Source organism: Condylura cristata, unplaced genomic scaffold, assembly GCF_000260355.1.
Source record: "Condylura cristata isolate star-nosed mole 26May11 unplaced genomic scaffold, ConCri1.0 scaffold00001, whole genome shotgun sequence".
Lineage (NCBI taxonomy): Eukaryota > Metazoa > Chordata > Mammalia > Eulipotyphla > Talpidae > Condylura > Condylura cristata.
In genome coordinates, this window is record NW_004567102.1 from 9882051 (window position 1) to 9897654 (window position 15604).

At 40.6% G+C, this 15604-nt stretch overlaps 1 protein-coding gene across 1 annotated transcript in view; it reads right to left on the bottom strand.

Annotated features, from left to right (window-relative positions):
* Positions 1 to 13006: 13006 nt before the first annotated feature.
* ZNF318 (zinc finger protein 318) overlaps positions 13007 to 15604 on the bottom strand; it is a 19087-nt gene continuing 16489 nt past the window's right edge. Inside the window, exons 7-9 of the mRNA XM_012728524.1 lie at positions 13925 to 14128; positions 13370 to 13469; positions 13007 to 13059 (exon numbers count right to left, since the gene is read on the bottom strand). Coding sequence (XP_012583978.1) covers positions 13043 to 13059; positions 13370 to 13469; positions 13925 to 14128 — 321 coding nt within the window. The 3' untranslated portion in view covers positions 13007 to 13042. The remainder of the gene's footprint in view (positions 13060 to 13369; positions 13470 to 13924; positions 14129 to 15604) is intronic.

The window sequence follows — 15604 nt, forward strand, 5'->3', positions numbered from 1 at the left end:
ATCTGAGATGCAAAAATTGTCAACAAAATCTTGGTAAATTATAGCACTATATAAAGATAATTACACATCATAAAAAAAAGACAACATTGGGGGCCCTCCCTGGTGGCACAGTGGGTTAAAGCTCAGCACTAAGACGCTAAAGCCAATTCAGCATGAGTTCGATTCCTGCCCCGCCTTGCCCCGCCCCGCCCAGCCCCAGAGGTGACCACATGGTGCAGCAGACCTCTCCTGACCTGCCCGCTACTCCCCTCAGCAGTGTACTTCATTGATCTGCCCCCGACTCTGTCTCTGGTGAATCCTCTCACCGCCCCTGCACCTCTGGCCTGTACCCCAGTTCTGTATGCCTAAATAAATAAATCTTAAAAAAAAAAAAAAAGACAATATTATTTCAAAAATATTCCCTTTCCCCCAGATCATCCCTGAAAACATCATACCTCAGAGGGAGACCACACACAACCACTGGAGATATAGATCTAAGCAGCAAACAGGGACAGGTAGGGAGGTAAGTCATAGTTAGGAGTAAAGCTGTGACCAACACTTTTGTCTCTGAGTAAAGAAATATGGTAGTTGGAACACAGGAAAGAAACTGGTAGTGATAAGTATGGGCAGCTTTAGCAACAAACTACTTTCCACTGCTTCAACCTGGGTCATACCTTAGCAACAACTGTCCTTAGCTGATATAAGATCAGCAGCTTATATCTCAAGAGGTCTTGAGGAACTTACTTTTTCTTATTTTATTGATGACTTTGGTTATATACTACACTGTTCTTTTGTATTTGTTTAATTGTGAGTATTCTTAAAAGCTCAAAATCATATATTTATTTGAGTAGTAAACCAGACCTCTAGGACTTTAAAAGTGACTGGATTTACAAATCAGGAACAAAACTAGGCTAATAGTTTTCTGGGTAATATGAACAGCTCAGATTTAAACAGAGTTTAAAGGTCTTAAATGTCAGCTAAATTTTATTTGGTTATGATTTTCATCCTGTATTCCTAAGCCCATAGTCTCAAAGTAGGAAAGTGAGTCCAAGAAACACCTACTGGCATTTTAGAGCAAGGTGTTTCCTTGGTATTTTGAAATGATGCTTCTATGTACCAGATGTTTCATTGTGTATAGGAAGGGACAATCAGACTGAATGGAAACTGAGACACAGCTGACCTGAAGCCTGAAATCCCAGATTTTTCAAACACTCCCTTATGATTGTCTTTCCTTCCTTGAGATTTTTTTTACCTTCTCATAACTCATTCGAAAAGAACATACCCTAATTTTTTTAACATATCCTTTTTTAAAAAGAGTTATTTATTTATGCATACAACAACTGGTCCAAGGTGTGAAGGGTGGGGGTGTCTGTATGTGAAAGGAATCACCAGAGAAAATGGGGAGCAGAACAGGCAGATCTACTGAAATACACTGCTGAAGGGGGCAGATGAGAGGTAGGTGAGGTCTGCTTTGTCATGTGGGTCAGCTCCCTGGCCAAAGGGGATCAAAATCATGCCACAGTGTATTGGGACAACTTTACAGTGCTGAGAACTCCTGAGCCAACAGGGAGGCCTCACATATCCTTTTTTTTTTTTTTAATTAATATAATGGTTTATTTTTACATCATTTTGTGCCTTTTTCCATCTCAGTTCTAATCCCCGTGGGCTTCCCATCACCAAATCACCTGTGTGCACTTCCCTCTCCACCCCTGTAAAATGACATATCCATTTTTTAACCTTGACTTTTTTTCCCCCTTTAGTGCCTCCCTGTGACACAGGGTAGGGTTTTGTTTAAGATTTGTTTATGCATACAAAATAGGGTACAAGCCAGAGGTGCGGGGATAATGAGAGGATTCACCAGAGACAGAGAGGGGAGCAGAACAGGCAGACTGACAAAGTACACTGCTGATGGGAGCAGTGGGCAGGCCAGATGTCTGCCCACCATGTGGGTCACTTCCCTGGCTGGGGGTAGAATTCATACTGAAGCAGCTCTAAGCCATTGTGCCACCTGGGAGGGCCCTTAACCTTGATTCTTATCAAACAGTAAGGAACACTGAAACCATGATAGGAAATATCCTACTTGCTGAGAACATTTGCGCACAAGGTCCAAGAGGGACAAAAAGATCTGAACTCCACAGTTTTGTAAGTATCACAAAGAAAAAGATGGAAGTTTAGGAGATAATCTGTTTAGCACTATATAAGATAGGGAAAGGCAAGTTTAAAACATGAACCTCAGGCCTCCCTGGTGGTGTAGAGGATAAAGTCACAGCACTACCTATCTATCGCCAGTCACTGCAGTATGAGCTAACCCACTTGGTGAAGGAGACCTCTCCTGTCTTGCCTGCTGCTCCCCTCAGCAGTGTATTTCAATAGATCTGCCTGTTCTAATCCTTACTGTCTCTGGTGAATACTCTCACTCCCTGTACCTCTGGCCTACACACCAGTTCTTGTATGCGTAAACAAAAATAAGTCTTTAAAAAAAATAACAAGGGCCTCCCTGGTGGCACAAGGGGTTAAGTCTCAGCACTGATAGAGGAAGAGAATAGAAAACCTGAAGAAGGCATACAAATTAAAATCTCATTCTTAGTACCTTATCACAAGGCATAAAGCTCAAATAGGTATCAGAGTGCTGTATCAGACTGCTGCAGGGAGTGTTAGAAGCACAGGCCTGAGGGTAAAGGTAGAGATTGGGCCCACTGTGAAATCTCCGATCCCTTTAGGATTCCACATAGTTATCCAAAATCAGCAGCAAATAGGCCACTCCACAAAGGAGAGAGCCCTTCCCAAAGAGAAAAGGACTGTATCAGTGCAAGCTCTGCAGGGCATGGGGCAGCAGTCCTACGCAGCTGGGCCTATGCAGGTGCTTCTTTGCACCCGCTCTCTCCTTCTGCAGGGCACCATCCTTCTGCACGTGACCTGTACCATGCGGGGTCTTCTCTTCACTGACCTCCCTCAGCGGAGGCCGCTCTTCTCAAGGCCTCCCACCTGCAATCATACAGGCCTCTCAACAAACCTGTCCCTTTCAGGGCAGGTCTTCCTGCCTGCTTGTGCCTATGCAAGTGTCCTTTACTCCTCTGTCCTTTTCCCTAATAAACCTGCTCTTTAAACATAACTGACCTCTTTCTCTCATGGAGAAACTTGCCTGGGAAACTCACCGATGCTGCTGAAAGGAGAGCTCTGGTGAAACCTTTCCCAGAGTGAACCCAGGACCCTGCAAAAAAAACGACGTCAAGCACTGTGGCATGAGTTTGATCCCTGATCCCTGGCCAGGGAGCTGACCCGCATATGGAATAGCAGAGCTCTCCGGTCTTACGGGTTGCTCCCCTCACCAGTGTATTTCAGTATACCTGCCTGACCTTCTTCCCACTCTGTCTCTGATGACTCCTCTCACCTCCCACACCTCTGGCCTGCACCCCCGTTTTTGTATGTGTAAATGAAATTAAATCTTTAATAATAAGAAAACATGCACTTTCCTATGCTTATCCTGTAATCCCGCCATGCCAAGTAATTCTTACTGACATAATACTTACTTACTTTTGTGTGTGAACACATTTTATATGTATTTAAGATATATACATATCTTGTTCCTCTACCACCGGTATATACATATATATATATATGCATGCATAAACATTCACTCACCCATTCATCATTTCCTGGCAGCTAAAATGACAGGACCTTCTCAGAACCTGTTCCTGCCAGAGAAGCCATACCCACCTTTTCCAAGTCTGATTCCAGAGGTGACTGCCTACTGACCCCAAAGGCAATCACAATTTCTGTGGTCTCTGTGTCTTCTATTCTTCACCCCCTGGACCAGAGATGTCTTCAGCAGTCCTTCCTTCTGAAAATCTGAAAAATTCTGCAGTTGATCCTGAAAAGCAAGGAAGGTAGATGAAGTCAGTAACAATATTATCATAATCATTCTTTTGTAGGTAAACTATAGGATATTAGAGGTCAAAGAAAATAATATAATACAGTATGGTTGATTTAAGCTCTGTTATCTTTCTCTACATCCTTTACCATTATGTAACTGTCATTATTTTCAACTTGTTCACTTACTTCCTGTTAAACATGCTTAAATCCAACAAAACTCTTTTCTTGCCTACTCTTCCACAAGTGAAGGAACCCATTAAGTTGTAAAACAACACATCACATCAAAATATGAATTAACTTCTGCTTTTTCCATGCAACAAAGATTTTATATCTGTTGAATACTTGCATTAAGTTTTGTAAAGTTAGGTACCTTGATTTATACAATTTAATGTCCAAATGCTTATGAGCATTTATGAAAATGCGCAATCAGCTTAACAGAAATAAGGTTAAGGAAAAAGGAGGAGAGAAAAAATGGTAGGAAATTCTTGAAAAATGTATGTTGTCTAACCTTGATGTTATTAGAATGTTGCGAGTCTTAAGGGAAAAGTACCAAGACCTATTTAAAATGATAGGAAACTGATAAAGACGGGATGCACTGAGTGGCAAAGACAATTTAAAAAAATGCTTTTTAATACACAAAAATATACAGAAAGGAAAGATATCTGTAATTCTACAATCTCATCTCTTGACACAAAAATTGCATTTTATAGTGTACATATTTTGTGTGTATATTTGTTATATAAATGCATTTTCATAGTCCAAACATTGAGACAGAAGATACAAAATAAAAATTGAAAGCATCCCTCCTCTCTTTCCCACAGGCAATCTTTTCTGGTTAACTTTTTGGTTTTCTTTCAGGAAAAAAAAAAGTTGGTAGCTTGAATTAAATTAAGCTTTGATTAGCGACAAGAGGATGTTGAGCTATGAAGGGATTAATTACCTCTTCAGCCAAATCAGAGGACTTGGGGTTTGACTGACCTCAACATATTTAGGAAATCTGGCTGGAAGAAATGGAGCAATCTGAAAAATTAGAGTCCCAGAATCTTTTATGAATAACTGGAGGTCAGTTTACAGTCCTTTCCAACTTTTTTTTATATTTTAGGAGTGAAGGGCAGTGTACCCCATTCTTGGCCTGCTTCCAAAATGCTGTTGAAATTAAAGGGCACTGGCAGCCCTGATATACACTCACTGTCATAGAAAACGTTCTTGTATACAAAGATCCAGGGCAGAATCAAAAGGACAGTTGGCTTCTAGGGTGTTAAGTACCCAGAAAATACAAACAGGTTACAGTTTTTATTTACTCATAAATTGCTAAGTATTAACAATCAGCACATAAAAAAGTTACTACTGCATGTTGATTTTTTAAAGGAATTTTTATTGAGCACTCTATGTGCCAGACAACTGTTTACTGTGAGTACAATTTTGAAAAAACAGTAAGCAAAGACAGACTTCCTGCTTTGAAAAGTTTATGATCTAGAGGAAGAAGACCTATATTAACCAAATACATGTGTAAAATTATAACCATATTATGGGCAAAATGCAAGCATACATGGTCCTTTGAAAGAACAGATTGTTGCTGTTTTTTTTTAAAGGTATAAATTTTTGAATAGGTTCAATTGCTTATCAACAAATAACTATAATTTTTAGTTAAAAATTACATAAATACTATTGCAAAATTAAAACTGAATATATACACACACTTCATTTACTCCTTTTGGAATCTAGCTCCACTATTTTTTTTATGTCCCTCCTATTGGATACCTGTATCCTGTATGTCCACTTCACCACCCCCAAGTCCCTCTTCTTCCTGTCTCTGAACCTGGCAGTATGATAAATGTACATAAGTTTTGGCAGCTGGTGAACCAAAACATTAACTGCCTTTTCAACTGAAGTTTTTTAGAGAGACAGAGTAGTATGTAAGAGTACTCAGCAGAAAGAATAGAGTCCTATGTGCCCTGAAGCCAGCTGTGAAAAGAAATGTGGCTTCTAAACAGAGAAGTCTCTATTTACAAAGGCTAAGGGGAGGTTTTTAGGGTATTGTTTACATAAATTAAGTAAAATAGGGTTTTTGCCTAAATCTAAACTGAACTTCATTTCTTATCAATCTAACCAGTTGAGGTCCACCATTAGCCAACCCATTCCTCGCTGTGTCTTTGTCTCATAAGGTGAAAATTTTATTCAGTACAATAATACTGAATTTTAAAAATTAAAAGCCAGGCCTTATCTTTAGTAATTCTGAACTTCTTTTCACATGCTTCCTCTGAATGGACTCCACAGTTAGATTCCACTGATCAGAGCCCTCCCTGGTGGCACAACAGGTTAAAGCGCAGCAATATGATTTGCAGCCACTACAGCTAGATTCCCGGCCAGGGAGCTGACCCACGCAGCATTGCAGACCTTTCCTGACCCGCCCACTGCCCCCCTCAGCAGTGTACTTCAGTCCATCTGCCTGTTCTGCTCCCCACTCTGGTGAATCCTTTCACCTCTCCCCACCCTCAATCTCTGGCTCTTGTATGCATAGATAAATCTTTGAGAGGAAAACAAAGACTCCATTGATCAAAGAGGAAGCCAGTAACACTTCCTGCCCAAACTACAGAATCCTTAAAAGTTCTCCCTTTGCTAGTTCAAGAAAGGTACAAGAATGCCATCTTTCAACTCATAGAAAGTGGGTGTTGATTCTAAAAAAATAGCTCAAGATTGGTTAGGTATCAATGGTATGATGTGCCTAAAGTCAAGAAAGCACAGGAAGTCTCAAAGTACTCGTTAGTCCCTGCTACTTGAAATAGTTCTACTTTTCCTACACATTACCTACTTTCTTTTCCTACCCTTCTCAAGTGACTTCAAGAGATTAGGAATATGATCTGGAAAGGATTAACTAACCCTCACCTCTTTCCTTAAACCCCCCCTGAAAACTCCTGAGGAATTTACTAAGTGAACTGGGTGAAAATCAGTTAACAATTCCCGTACTCAACATAATCTAAATTTTTATAGACAGGCTCTTAAAATGGAAAAGTAACTCTATAGAAAATCAAGTATTTCTGAAGTTAACTTCCACTTATGTTCCCCTAAATGACATCTTCTAAGTCAGTCTCTGGTTTCCAGGCCAGATAAATTCACTGAACTCAGGCTTCAGCCTAATATCAGGCCTAGGAAGATTACTAACCCTGTACACATCTGGTGCTGAGATGGAGATAATAATCCTTAAGAAAAAAAAAAAAAATCATGTAAAAGTGAAGTGACTTGCCCAAAATCACATGGTAAATGGACATTTAAGGATCCAACTTTGTCAAAGCTATGCCCTTCCACAATACGATGGAAAAAATTTGGGACAGTACTCATCAATCAAGGATCTAGAATATCCTCCCAATATTCAACACAGGGTTTATCCAGCTCTATACACAAACACACAAAGGAAAAAAACCATAATTCTTAGTTAACAAGATGAGCAACATTGCATTATTTTTGAGGAGTGGGTACGAGAATGACACTCTGAGACCTCTGCTGAGCCAGTTGATAAAGTGCTGACAATGTCGTCGAGGAGGACAGAAATTAGAAAACCTAAGGACCAAGCTTCCCTGCTCCCCAGTGGGGCCCTCAGCAAGAATAAGAGTTCTTGAGGGGGACCAGCTCCCAGAAGAGGATAGGGAGAACCGACATACTTTTATAAAAAATCTTCACATAGGAAGATACCAATACCAAGCCACTCTAACCAACTCACCATCCATCCAGGCAGCACGATTTAACCCAACAACCTGATGTAAAGGCCGTAGCTCTGTAAGTGGGGGAAGAGAGGTTGGTGGGATAGACATTATGACAGTGGGAGTTCATTGTTCTAGTTTTCCTCTAAAGTTCAAATGTATGTAGTTTCAAAACAAAAAAATCAGAAACATGAGATTAATGTATTTATTCCAAGTAATATACACATTTAAAAATAAAGTTAAACTTGTCCAAGTCAACTCATAAATTCTTTAATATTTTAAACAAAATGTACAACCCAAAACATCACACTATGGTAGAAATAGCTTGAGAAAAGGAGAGGTAGAGGAAGGAATACAAATGGGTTGTGGAACAGAGGAGTCCAGTCCCAAGACAAGTTTCAGATCTTCTACCTCTTCAGAATAGAAATGGCTGCAAAACAATTTATCACAAACTGTTGCTGGATCACAGTACAATGAATGGAGGCCATTTCAAAAATAAAAGGGACCTGAAATGCGTATCTGTTCCTGGTATTGAGCCATGAATAAGCCTTACCAACTTGTCTTCTAAAACTGAGCCTGCTAGATTTTCTTCCATGTTTACAAAGCGATTTCCAAACAGATTTGTGGGTTAGCAAGACCATCTCAAGCAAAGGCAACAGAGTGAGGTTGACATGCCATTAAGTAAAAACAGTAAACAAAAGAGCTACTCACACTGTATTTCAAACAATATTAAGGCAGGCCCATTCAAATGGAAGCCTAAGAGATGACCTTCCTTCATCAGTAGTTTTCCATTTCAGCAGACTCTCTGGTATTTTTCCTAGAGATTCATCAGATGCCCACAAAATTGGGTGGGAATGTAACATAGCAATTGGAGAAGTTAGTTGTTTTCCCCTCCCCACATTCCAGAATGGCAGAGTCAAGGCCAAAATACAATCAAAGCACACTATGTGGTGAGCCAGATAGATATTTGATTTTAATGACAAAGAGAATTGTCAGAAAAAAATTAACAGAAAATACATTTTTTTTTACAGATATGTATAGAAGTAGTTGTGATTGATTTGTCTGATATTAAGGAGAAAGGGAAAAAGGAAAGGAGGTAAACATTTACTGAAAAGATGCTGACTGTATCACTTGGTGTAGGTTCCAGATGAAACAGTTGACTTCACTATCCGGGCACCTGATTTATGAAGTCAATTTGATTTATCCACAAGTAGTTCTGGGTGTATATTCTTAGTCTTGAACACTGGATTCTGTGTGGTCCTGGAAGGTATCAACTAATGTTTCCTGTGCAGTTATTTCCTGAAGGATCATACTGCCTCCAACTACCTGCTCCCTCACAGGGGACCCTGAAGTCACAGACTTTACCAAATTCAAAGTGTTGTCACTGTCCTCACCAACGTGAGGAGTTGCTACCTCTGTGATGGATGTATTCGGTATTCCTAGCTGTAGTGGCTCCATCTCCAGCGAACTACACATAGGAGGATCACCTGGCCCAGAGGGAGAATATAACTTCTCCTTCTGATTTCCAGATGTCCGTGAAACAAAGTCAACAAGGTCAGGAAGGCAAGGAGATGGCCCAAGGCCGGCAGAGGTAATTGTTTCTGATTCCAATCTTAGTGAATCTTGTTTCTCTAGTTGAGAAGTTTCCTCTTCTTCCTCAGGCATCATTCCTCCTGCTAACAGGTCAAGGGCCTGATGTGTTCCCTCCAAGTTCCCCAAGCCAAGGTCAACATTTTCTATAGGAAGTTCAGTTTTCAAAATATTAGAAGTGATCCTCCCACTTCTGAGATTAGATGAGTTTTGTTCACCCTCTGCTCCAAAGTTAAGCACCAGGGTTTTAGAAGAATCTAATGAAAACTCAGAAAAGTTGGTGAGTGTGGTGGGGTTACATCCTATAGATGACAGAGAATTTTGTTCACACACTTTTTGAGTCACAGAAGGTGGGGATCTATGTATTGTTTCTGCTTGAGTATTATAGAAATCAACACCCATCTCCCCCAGGGCAGCAAGATCTTCTACCTTTAAATTTGGAACATCAAAGTTTTCTAAGACCTTGCTTTCTAGTGTCACTGTCAATTCTGGATGAACATCTGGTAGCTCCAGGACTTCTACTTCTTGTCCCTCTGGATTCTCCCAGATCTTTGGCTTCTTCTTTTTATCATCCCAAACAGCCAGTTCATAGGTCATTTTACCCTGAAGGTCTTCTGATTTTTCTCTCTTGAGTTTGAGATTTCCACACCTAGAGGTTTTAGAAGCTGATTCTAGACCTGAATTTTCTAGCCATCCTTCACTACCAACTGAAACTCCTTGTTCCTGTGCACTATCTGTTAAACACATATCTGATCTGGTTGGGGACTGAAGGAGCACTTCTGAGGCAGAAATTTTCACAGGTTTATCTTCTGGATTCTGGAGCAAAGACCTATCTTCTGATGGAAATGAATCTATTTTTGTCTTTGTGGTAGAGTGATCTCGTGGACTCAATTCACTCATTACTTTATTTTGAGTTTCACTTCCTGTCATCAATTTATTGGACTGTTCAGTCTTTTTGTCAATGACTTGGAACACAGGCTGTTCTACTTTTCCCTTCCATATGTATCTGTTACCATGATTCAAATTAGAATCCTGTATGTTACTGAGCCCAATGTGGATACTTATCTTCCTCTCAGAAAGTTTAGCTCTCCTTTCTTTTAGTTCAGTGTTTGTCTCTAGGTCATTTTCTCCACAATCCTTTGATTGGCAGAGTTTTTGGCTTTTCACATCCTGGTTACCAGATTCTGTAAGATGGGCTTCCACCAGCTGCTGACAGTGTGTATCTGAAAGCTGAGGGACTGGTTCTACACCTGGTGGCCCTGGTTCTTCCAGGTCAAGTTCAATTTTTCCCTCTGCAGATATGTCCCTATTAGCATTATTCTGGAAAGAGCTAGCAGTCCACATGGCCAAAGTGTCTGTCTTTGGGGTAATTGTTTCATAAGGTCTGCTTTGGCACAACCTTGTGAGAGGCTGTAGGAAACCATAGCTATTGCCTCTGCTTTTTGAGTCTACGTGGTCTACCACTGACCATTTCCCTACGGAAACCAGAGTTTTTGCATTGGACTTTTCAGAATTGCTGACTAAAGAAGCAGAAACGGAACTTCTAACTGGAGGCAACTCCTCTTGTGATGCACTGCTTTTCAAAGAAGTAGAAGAGGTGTCTGAACTTTCAGCTTTAGAGAGGTTGCTGTTTTCCCCATTGGCCAATGAACTGCCACTCAACTTAGTCTCAGGGGTTCCCTTTCCACGACTACTGTAGAATATGTCATACAAGTCTTTAGCATTGGCTGTGGCTAAACATGAATTTCGCTTTTCCAATTTTTTGGCTTGTTCACTAAATACACTTGAAAGGGGAGGTGGAGGACGTACTAAAACAGAGAATAGGGTCTGGTCCCGGTCACTCTCACTCACCCCAGGAGCTGTCTCATCAGAAGGCATGGCAGCTGGCTGTGCAGAGGCCATAATGGCTATTGGCAATACTGGGTTCAAAATGTTAGGACCCAGGAAGCTAGGGCTGAGTGTGTGCGATACAGCTGAGTTTGGTTTTACTGGAGCCAAGACCGCATTTACTTGAGTAGGTGATGGGGCAGTTGGATGAGATATAATTGGGGGTGGTGGTGGTGGTGGTGGAGGGGGTGGTGGTAGAGGTGGCAGCATTTGTTCAGGTATATGGGGTGGCTCAGTCTTTTCAGCCAGTACCATTTTTTCCTCTGGAGACCCTTTTAGAATCACTTCTTCTCCTCCAAATGCTTTGGAGATGATATCAGGAGGCAAAAGGAGATCAGCTGATGACTCTTTAACCACTGGCAAAGGCTTAGCAGTGGTCCCAGAGGACTTGATGGATAGAAAGGTGTTAAGAGGAGCTGGCTTGCTCACTGTGGCTGAACCTGACTTGCGGAGCACTGTGGATGGGATAGGCAGATTGGGTCGGATCTTAGTCTGGGTTGAAGTTGTCACAACAGGTGTCCAAGGACTGGTATGTGCAACAACAGTTTTCCCAGAGAGCTTGATTTTTATGGGTTTTGCCTTTCCAGCTTCAGCTTTGCTGTCCTCTTTGTCCTTACTGCTTTCCACAGTCTCTTCCTTGGAAATATTCGAGGTCACCACTGAGCTTTTTTCTTCCTCCTTTTCTGGCTTTTTCCAGCTGAATTTCCCAAAAGCGGAAGATGATGGTGATTCTTTCTTTACTTCTTCTTTTAACTGGAGTTTGATGCTAGGCCTCCTTCTATTTTCAGTCCTTTCAGGTGAGTTTCCACCCTCAGAAAGTTGATCTTCTAATTCCTCAGAGACTGTCTCATCCTCCTTTACTTCTTTCACAATCTTTGTTTTTTTTTCTTTTTTCTCTTCCTTTGACTTTTCACTAAGTTTGCGTTTTAACTCATTCTGCCGTCGCCTTTCTGTCTCTAGAGCTACAGCCAAGCCTGCCTGGCGGTCCAGATTCCGCCGCTCCTCATACAGTGGGTTTTCATCCATGTATTTCTAGGAAAAGAAAAAGTAAAAACTCAACAACTGGTCAAAATATTATATAAAAAATACTACATATAAAAAAAAAATCTTAGCCCTATCACTCACTATCAGAATTCATTTAGTAGAAATCCCAAGAGCCATCTTCCACAAGGATAAATGTGTAATGGATCAGCAGATCTCCCTAGGATTGAGAACTTCCTAGTGTTTATATGGAATTTAAAGTGTTCAGTAACTTTTCTGGCTCTGAGATTGTTTGACAAAGTCAAAAGACTTACTGCAGAAAAGAGGACATTCCACCAGTTACTACAAAGACCAACCTTATAGTTCTCATTGTGTTGGTGACCCTTCACATGTTGCTCTCCAGAAATTGGATCCCCCAAAAATTCCTCACAGAGCTGGCAGTAATATCCAGTGATGGGAATCAAAAACTCAGAACCTGGAAGAAGCAGAAGAAAGTCAAAAAAATAAGTCATTCTACCCAGGATGATAGCAACCAAAGAAAATCCCCATATTCCCTTTGCAGTAAAATGGTTAATGGTACTGAAAGCCTTACCTACCTACCTTTGAATCAGAAACAGCACTCAGGTTCATCCTAATGACATAGTTGTTCCAACTTAAAACTTGAACTCAGCACCTCTATACCTTCTACTTCCTCTTGGGAACACTAACTGGTTAATTTAGAAGTTTCCTGAGCCAGACTCATTTCTGTTGCTGATTCTTCTCAAATTCCAACTAGCATTTTAGGAGATTTTGAAATTATGCTCCTAAATAGTTAGCCCAGTACCATTTGTATGAGGAAATCAAGTGCTGTTAATTACTCACAACCAACCATATCTTCCACGTAGAAGATAAGAAGGATGTAGAAGCTCTGACTACTTATAAAGGTAAGAAATTGAGAAGTTTAAAGACAAAGAAACTACTTCTCAACTTACCCTCTAATAACTACTCAAATAATGCTGTTATTCTCAGTTGAATAGGCAGTAAAATTATACTTCTCACTGTTGTTTTTTACCTGGATTTCAAAAAAACAAGATTTTGGTGCATAAGCCAGTGACAAAGTTATTCAGCTATCTTTTAGTGGTATGTAGATATTTACCATCTGTTAGATTTTTGGCCTTGTGGATAGAGAGCTATCTTGTCTCATAGATCCCTTTATTTTTTCATGACCTAGTACACTGCTCTACATTATAGAAGGCATTACAGTTCTGTTAAAAGTAATGGGTATGTCTTGCTCTATGCTGCTTCCTAGTACTTCAGTTCAGGGACACCCCTTCCTGGGCTAAATAGAAACCAACCACAAAGGAGAAAAGGAGGAGCCATACCTTTTGCAGGAACAGTAATCTTGTCAGTGCGTTTTACAGCATCTTGCTTGGCCTCACTGTGGGTCTTTGAAGCCCAAGGTCTGTTGTAAGGATCCAGTGTCTATTTGCAAGAGGCAGAGGCGCTCACACAACAGCACTAAAAATTTAATGACCCACTTTTCTTTTTTTTTTTCCCCTTATAACCAGGAAGGAGCAAAACTCCCCAGTTACCCACTCCCACCCACTCTGCCAACTTTTTAAACGGAAATCACCTGTGGAAAAGGTAAACATATGTTAGCACAAGTACTAGCAATGGATAAAAATGAAACAAAAAATTCAGGTACTCAAGGAATCAAAAGAGGCAAAAGCCTCACTTACACTTGTCATGGTGTTTAGTTACAGGCAGGTCCCCTGGACTGAGCCCTGGGGATGATGTCTCCTTTGTTGATATCTCTTGGTTCTTCAGATTGGGGCTCCTGCCCATATGAGAATGTTTCATTTTCCAGCTTTGTAATACAGATGGGGATACAGAAGTTTGAAGGGAAAGAGGGAAATAACTGAGAGCAAGATACCTACCTGTGTGTGCTTCTTATTGTGCATATGGGTGAAGAAGTCAAACATGGTCCCACAGATGGTATTGCAGTCTTTGCACCAATGATTACCAGCATCATAATAATCATAGGCAGCAATGGGCTGATCAAATTGCTTAGCAGATGACTTGGGGCTCTCGGCATGCTTGGGGCTCTTAGTATGGGAATTTTCATTGTTTACCTTTGATTCCTAGAAGGGGGAAGCATGCATTTAGAGAGAATGCAAGGAATTCTAACCGTGTCTTATCTCAGAAAAAGCGAGTAACAACAGCAAAAATAGAAATGGGGCCATACAGCTATATTTCCAGTCCCTGAGGTTGCACAAACTGGGAAAAAATTCCATTAGAAGTCTATCTGCGGCCCTCCCTGGTGGCGCAGCAGGTTAAAGCACAGCACTGAGAAGCTTAAGCCACTTCCGCATGAGTTCAATCCCTGCCTGCCCCGGAGGTGACCACATGGCGCGGCAGACCTCTCCTGACCAGCCCGCTGCTCCCCTCAGCAGTGTATTTCGTTGATCTGCCTATTCTGCTCCCCACTCTGTCTCTGGTGAATCCTCTCACCCACTGCATCTCTGGCCTGTACCCCAGTTCTGTATGAGGAAATAAATAAATCTTTAAAAAAAAAAAAAAGAAGTCTATCTGCAAGATTCAAATAGAATTAGACCCCATACTGCTGTCTCATCATGATTTAGGAAGCTAAATCATATTGGCAATACATGTACTTATATATCCTAAAATATCTCTAGAATACCTAAGATTATGCGCTTACTTCCTTTGGCCTTTGGGAAGCGGCTGGCCTCTGGGAAGGGGAAATAGAGAACAAGGATAAATAAATCTACTATATATCCTTTGATAAATGTTGAATATATAATTTACGCAACTAAATGCATTAAATTTAAAAATTACAGTGACAACTAGGGAGAGAAGAAAAGCTAAATAACTTAAGCAAATGCAGAAAGTAGATGATAGTGACATGCATCTTGGTATGGAAAACTGGGGAAGAGCATTGATATTATACATATATTTTTTAAAGATTTTATTTATGTATAAAGAACTGGGGGGCAGGCCAGGTGAGAGGATTCACCAGAGACAGAGTGGGGTTACAACAGGCTGACTAACTAAATACACTGCTGAGGGGAGCAGCGAGGGAGGCAAGAGAGGTCTACCATGCTATATGGGTCACCTCCAAGGTTGGAATCGAACTTGCTTTGAAGCAGTTGAGGCTGGCTTGCAGTATTGCAATTTAACCGACTGAGCCACCAGAGGGCCCTATTGTACACGGACTTAAACAGATACCATCTATATGGAATGACTTGAAAGAAATATAGGTATAATTTTTCTAACAGTCCAAAAGACTACCCCTAGTATTCAATATCTTTGAGTTAATATGATTCCTCTTTTATAACATATCAACTTCCTAACATTGTTATCAATAATAAGGGAAACAGTTAGTACTTCAGATAATCTTTCAAATAATCTTTCCCTCGTAGAGTCCTACTCAAAAGTCATGAAAGTGATCACACCTAGCAGCTACGTAAGTGCTAGGCATTCAGACACTACTTGTGAGAGTATTACCTGGCACTATCTTTCTAAAAGATAATTCAGGAATGTATATTACATACATAAAAATTCTTCTACCTGGCACTATCTTTCTAAAAGATAATTCA